At 47.7% G+C, this 5,752-nt stretch overlaps 1 protein-coding gene across 2 annotated transcripts; it reads right to left on the bottom strand.

The window, feature by feature from the left end:
* Positions 1–360: 360 nt before the first annotated feature.
* On the bottom strand, positions 361–5,200 carry ID4 (inhibitor of DNA binding 4, HLH protein). 2 transcript variants are annotated; one of them, XM_033216349.1, is made up of 3 exons: positions 4,347–5,199; positions 3,918–3,976; positions 363–3,347 (listed from the first exon to the last, which is right to left on the bottom strand). In XM_033216349.1, the coding sequence occupies exons 1-2, from the start codon at positions 4,785–4,787 to the stop codon at positions 3,932–3,934; spliced, it is 486 nt and encodes a 161-aa protein (XP_033072240.1). In that variant the 5' UTR covers positions 4,788–5,199; the 3' UTR covers positions 363–3,347; positions 3,918–3,931. The 2 variants fall into 2 exon arrangements, with proteins under 2 accessions (XP_033072241.1, XP_033072240.1); XM_033216350.1 differs by lacking the exon at positions 3,918–3,976 and having other exon boundaries at positions 361–3,347; positions 4,347–5,200.
* Between the last annotated feature and the right edge of the window lie 552 nt (positions 5,201–5,752).

The following is a 5,752-nucleotide window of genomic DNA, read 5'->3' as shown; positions in this document are numbered from 1 at the left end:
TATATAATTAAAGTGCACCAGCTAGAAAGGCAGAGCCAGTTTCATTTGGCTCTGTACTACTGTGAAATAAATTCTGTCTGCATTGTTTAACTTTTTTTTTTTTTTTTTTAATTAGTTTTCCCTGGACATCATCCTGCTGCCTTCTTTAGGAATACTGCTTCCTATCCTAAGCAGGGACTAAAGACTAGAAAAGCTTTCTCCAGCATTCAACCTAGATTTTCTTTCCATTCATATCACCACTTTTCATAACATGGTAAGAAACACTGTAAATAATTGAGGCGATCCATCAAGAGACCCATTCTTGATAATGAAAAATTGCATAACTCAGTAAAAGTCAATTAGAAACCACAAACTCCAGAGCCTTTTGCTCAGTGAAGATTTATTGTTACAGAAGGCAACCAATACAATAGATTTGTGGGGTCAAAATTTAAGTTCTAAAAAGGCAGTTAAAGCTTGACAATAAACTTGAGTAAGGTTTACACAATATCAAAGTATATTAGTTCTTTGAAAATTTTTTTTTCTTCCTTCCTTTAACTTGAGATGTCTGAGATGTCAGGATTTTGTAACATTCTTAGAAACAACATCCACTGTGTGAGATACTTTTTTTCCTTTTGCAGTTTTAAACCAGTCTGACTCTTTGGTTGTGCCTATACAATGAAAAGTCTACAAATGAAATGAGAGAAGTCAGGATATTTTCCTTTGTTAAACGAAGTATCTGAATAATTAGACCTACCTAAAGATTCAAAATGTTTTTGTTATCTGGTTGCTTGGTTAGGACATAGCCAACATTTCAATGGAATGTGGTATCTTGTACAACTGCATATGATTTTTTAAAAAATAAACAATGACTTTGTTTCTTTAGATACATCAAATGCTGCTTGAGTGGCCAAAGGGAAAATGCCAACTCTTTGAAATGTAGTATCTCTAACACTTTTCTTCTTTTAGTAGTTTTTCATGCCCCAAATATAAACTTTAAGGAGCAACATCTATCCTCAAACTCCAAAAATATCCGTTTGTTTTGAGGTTCATAGTCCACCAGTGTAAGTTTTAAACTGTGCCCAAAGGCTTAGGTAGGGTTCAGCAGTCAGGCATGACAGATGCATAATTCTAACCAACAGTGCACATGTGACATGCTTCCTACTGAAATTAAACTGCCAAATAAAAAGGAAGGATTGTGCCCTTTTTAATAACAAAGAATGCAGTCGTTAGAATTCTTCAGATTTGGAATTCCAGCAGCGCTCTAGTGTTTTCTTCTTGATGTGTGACAAGAATGAATAATATCAAAAATAAAAATAAACCTCATCTAAACAAGCAGTTCTTTGACTTTATAATGTTCAACATCAAATACATCAAATTCTAAAAATACTCAAGACCAGTAGATTATCAGAGCTGAGGAAATAACATGCTGAGGATTGGATCAATTTTTAAACCTTTCGATTGATTTTAACCTACTAGCATTAGTTTTGTTCATTTCTGTTTAGACATTGCCACTTCAACTGACTACTAGGGACCATGGTATTTCATATTCATATAAATATTTGAATTTGACCTCATAAAAAGTCCCTTGGGTCTATAATACTTTTATTCTTGTATAATCTGAAACAAATCCTTTCCTTTTAAAAATCAAACAGACCACGTTATACACACAGTTGACTATTTACAAAGCACCCAATTAAATCCTACTTAATTCTCTTTCACTCTAAAAATTCCATCTAACTTGTGTGTGAAGTACCCATAACATTAAATGCATAATGTTCACAAACCCTGATAGTCCTATCTAACCTAGAAAATATTACCTTCCTTAAGGAGAAAAAAAGAGCCTTAAAAAAAATGAGTAAGGTTTTAAAGAAATGAGACCAGAAATCACAGTACAAGACAGAGAAATCTACTTTAATATTCACATGTAAAAGTTACACATCACAAGAGACCGGACAGTAGCTTAGCGTAACTAACATAGCTATAGTGAAAATCATTTTTATAAAAAAATAATCTAGATGCGGTCATCAGAATTTTTGGTCTGCTTAAGTTAATGTTTGAAGATCGACTTTTATCCCTGCTTGAAGGATTTGCCATTATGCCTTTTTTTCTCCCACTGTTGCCTATTAATAATTCTTTGGAGGAAGGAAAGCAGAAAGTGTTCATTTCCAAGAGTTTGTCCTTTGGTAGCAAGCAGAGAACATTTTTTCATTTCCATGATTAAATAATCTGTACAGACATGAAACTTAGTGACATTAAGCTTTAGTGTAAAATGAAGAGTGATAAGCAATTTTTTTTTCACTTCGATAAAACAGCAGATTTCATAAACTCCTAAAGGATCCAAGCATTTCCTCATCCCATATGCAAAATCATTCAGAATCCATTTTGACCTCAGTTGAAAAACAAAAACAAACACTTACTCTGTATATATTACACTATAAAACCCTGTACTTAAAAACTGATAAGGTATATATTCAACATGTATGCTTCAAATACAAAGATTTCAATCTACGTTTAAAAAAACACATTTGAATGGACTCAGAACAAGTTTAATTTGTGATTAAATATCTCATGCAATCATGCAAGACCACTAGCTATAACTGTTACTTCCGAGTCTATACTGGGCAAAACAAACACAAATTAAGAGCCAGGCCAAACAGAAAAGACATTCAAGATATCAAGAGCTCTGTAATTGAGCTGAAAAGTAATTTTCCAAAAGAAATATTCCCATAGATTTAAAAAAACACACACATAATATTTACAAAAAATATTTAATTAAAAATATCTTATAATTACAGTAGTCTATTAAAGCATATACTTTCTCACACTTATAGAACATCTCTATATACACATGGTATGAAATGTCACTCATTTATCTATACAATATGTAACATTCTTGCAGAGAAAAGAAAGTTCTCTGCCCCGTTATAATCATCTATTTTAAACAATAGATGTAAAAAAAAATATCTACAATGCTCTGGTATATTAGTAAAGCTTCAAAACAAAAATTGAGCTCCTTGGTCACAAAGTAGGCTTCTAAAGTCGGATCTACTCTTGATCTTCTATTTATCAGTCCTGTCACACTTAAGCTTAAAAGTTTAACTGCACCTCCAAAAAACACAGAAATGTACAATTCACAGCAGTTATAAATGAAGAGACAAAACAGAATACGTATGTAGAATGTTTATGAACGTGCAAAGAAAGGATGAAAGTTGTATTTTTCTTTCCTCTCCCTCTCTTGGAATGACGAATGAAAACGTTTCTAGGTTGGCCGATGTTTTTTCCTTTCCTCCGGTGTCTTTTTTTCTCTAACTTCTGCTCTTCCCCCTCCCTCTCTAGTGCTCCTGGCTCGGGCTCAGGCGGCCGCACACCTGTGGAAGAGGAATGAATAGAGGGGGTGTGTGAACCTTCTCGCTGCAGACTAACTGGCGCCACCGACCAAACTCAAGACATGCTTGATCAACAACCCAAAACAAACCACCAGGTCAGACAACACCCGCAGCCCGCGGCCGGGCCAGGCGCCGAGTAGGCAGCTGCGGCTCTCGAGAAGCCAGGAAAGGGGACCCACTCCGGGACCCTGCCCGCGTCCCCCTTTGTGGGTGACAGATGCACGGGGGGACACCGGGGCAGCTCCCATGCCGAGGGTGCCCTCCCTCGGGAGCTAGGGAAGACAGAAGGGCCCGCTGATCACCAGGAAAAACACGGGGACGGCGGGGACAAGGGCTGACACATCTCCACTGAGACTGAACCTGGAGTTCTAAGACTAAGTAGGGGTTCACTTGCTACTTAGGTGGCAGGGAGAGAGAGAGGGGTTACTTCATTGGGAGTTTGCTCTCAGAAATGCTGGGGGGCAAAGAACACCGCGGTGCCTGGCACCGGAAGCCCTCGGGGACGGGCGTCTCTGGTGACCGGCCACCCGAGACGGGAAAATGCGCGCTCACCTGGACAGCGCAGCTCAGCGGCACAGAATGCTGTCGCCCTGCTTGTTCACCGCGCCGGCCTGGAACAGCAGCCGAACACCAAGGGAAAGGTTAGCAAGCGCAAACAACGCGCTCGTCACGGTCCTGGATCGTCCTCGGAAATTGGGCTGGCGCGCCGACGCCCCCACCCCAGCCTGCAGTCCGGGGGGCACCTCTGGGCTTAGGCGGGACTTGACAGCCCAGGACACGCACAGCCAAGGGTCCCGCGCTGCGCGTTCTCCTAGACCCGCGCTCGCCGAGCCCGACCGGCTGCTGGCAGAGCTGGGAGCCCGGAGGAGGGAGCTGTCATTCCCGGCCCGCCCCTGCCCGAAGGAGCGTGAGCGCCCGCGTCCCGCCACCAACCTCCCGACCCCCGCGGCGTCAGCCCACGACCGGCGCCCGGCCTCTCACCGGGTCTGTGTTGAGTGCCGTGAGCGGGGTCCGCGGCGGCGCGGCTGGACAGGTCCCGGCCGGGTGGTGTGGCGGCGCGGGCGGTGGTGGCTGCCTCAGTAGAGCTGGGTGCGTCTCCAGCGCCAGCTGCAGGTCCAGGATGTAGTCGATAACGTGCTGCAGGATCTCCACTTTGCTGACTTTCTTGTTGGGCGGGATGGTGGGCACCAGCCTCCGCAGGCGACTATAGCAGTCGTTCATATCGCACTGCAGGCAGAGCGCCGGCTCGTCGGCCGCCGCCTCGGCCGCCTTGCAGCGCGCTGCCGCCGCCGCCGCCGCCGCGGCTGCGGAGCCACCCAGGCTGTGGCCGTGCTCGGCCAGGCAGCGCAGCGCCAGCTCCCCACCGCCGCAGCCCGACGACGCCTTGCGGCCCGAGGGGCGCACCGGGCTCACAGCCTTCATCGCGCGCGCCCTGCGCCCTGCGCCCTGCGCGAGCGGACCCGCCGGGGCGAGCGAGGGAGGCAGGCAAGGTCCGGGCCCCGTCCGCGGCCGGCTCCGCTCCCTTTGCCTCTGCGCCCGGCGCGCTCGGGGCACCGCGACGCTCCCGAGCCCAACAATTGACGAGAGGGTAGCTCTGGGTTTTTCGAGGGGATCTCTGCTCAGTGGGCCACACTCAGTCCGAACCCAATGCAAGAAAAAGCAAAAGCACTGGAAAAAAAGTAGCCCACCCGGGTCCCCTAATCACTCCCTTCGGAGCTCCGACTAAGCCCAGTCGCGGCCGCCGCGCTCCCCCAGCCCGGGATCACCCCACTGCCGCTACTACTCACAACCGCGCCTCCTCCACTACGCTCTTGCCCGGCCCGCCGCGCAGCTGTATTTATAGAGCCGTGCGCCCCGGGGGCGGGGCCAGCGCGCGGGCCGGGTCGCAGAGCGAGCCGAGCGGAGCCCGCTGGGCGCGCGGGCGGGTGCGCAGAGGGAGAGGCGAGGGCGGGGGCTCCGGGCGGTGCTGGGGGGCGGGGAGCCGGGCTACCCGAGTGGAGGAGTGGGCGGGGGGTCGGGAGTTGCTAGCCAATCAGGCGGGCAGTGCCACCTCGGGGAATGACGCTCGGCCAATGGGAAGGGCACTCCATTCCGTCAACGCTGTGGGTCGGGTTTCTGAGAAAAGAGAGCTGGGTGGGAGTCGGGCCAGGCTGATGTGTGCCCAAGGGAGGGGAAAAGAGAGAGCGAAGTTCCTGCGAAGAACTGCGGGAATGTGCGGCCGGAATTCACTCTCCACCGCCCCCTCTATCCCGACTAGGCTGCTGAGGGAGCGCCTGGGCCCTGCTCGCGGATACCCTGCCACTCCTAATAGCACGGCGCCCAGGGACCCTCCGCCACCCATCACTCCATCCAAGGGATTGCAGTGCCTTAAGAAAGACGCGCTGTTC

Source organism: Trachypithecus francoisi, unplaced genomic scaffold, assembly GCF_009764315.1.
Source record: "Trachypithecus francoisi isolate TF-2019V2 unplaced genomic scaffold, Tfra_2.0 Lachesis_group10, whole genome shotgun sequence".
NCBI classification, from domain to species: domain Eukaryota; kingdom Metazoa; phylum Chordata; class Mammalia; order Primates; family Cercopithecidae; genus Trachypithecus; species Trachypithecus francoisi.
The sequence above is the reverse complement of the archived record's forward strand: the minus strand, read 5'-3'. Positions and strand labels throughout refer to the sequence as shown.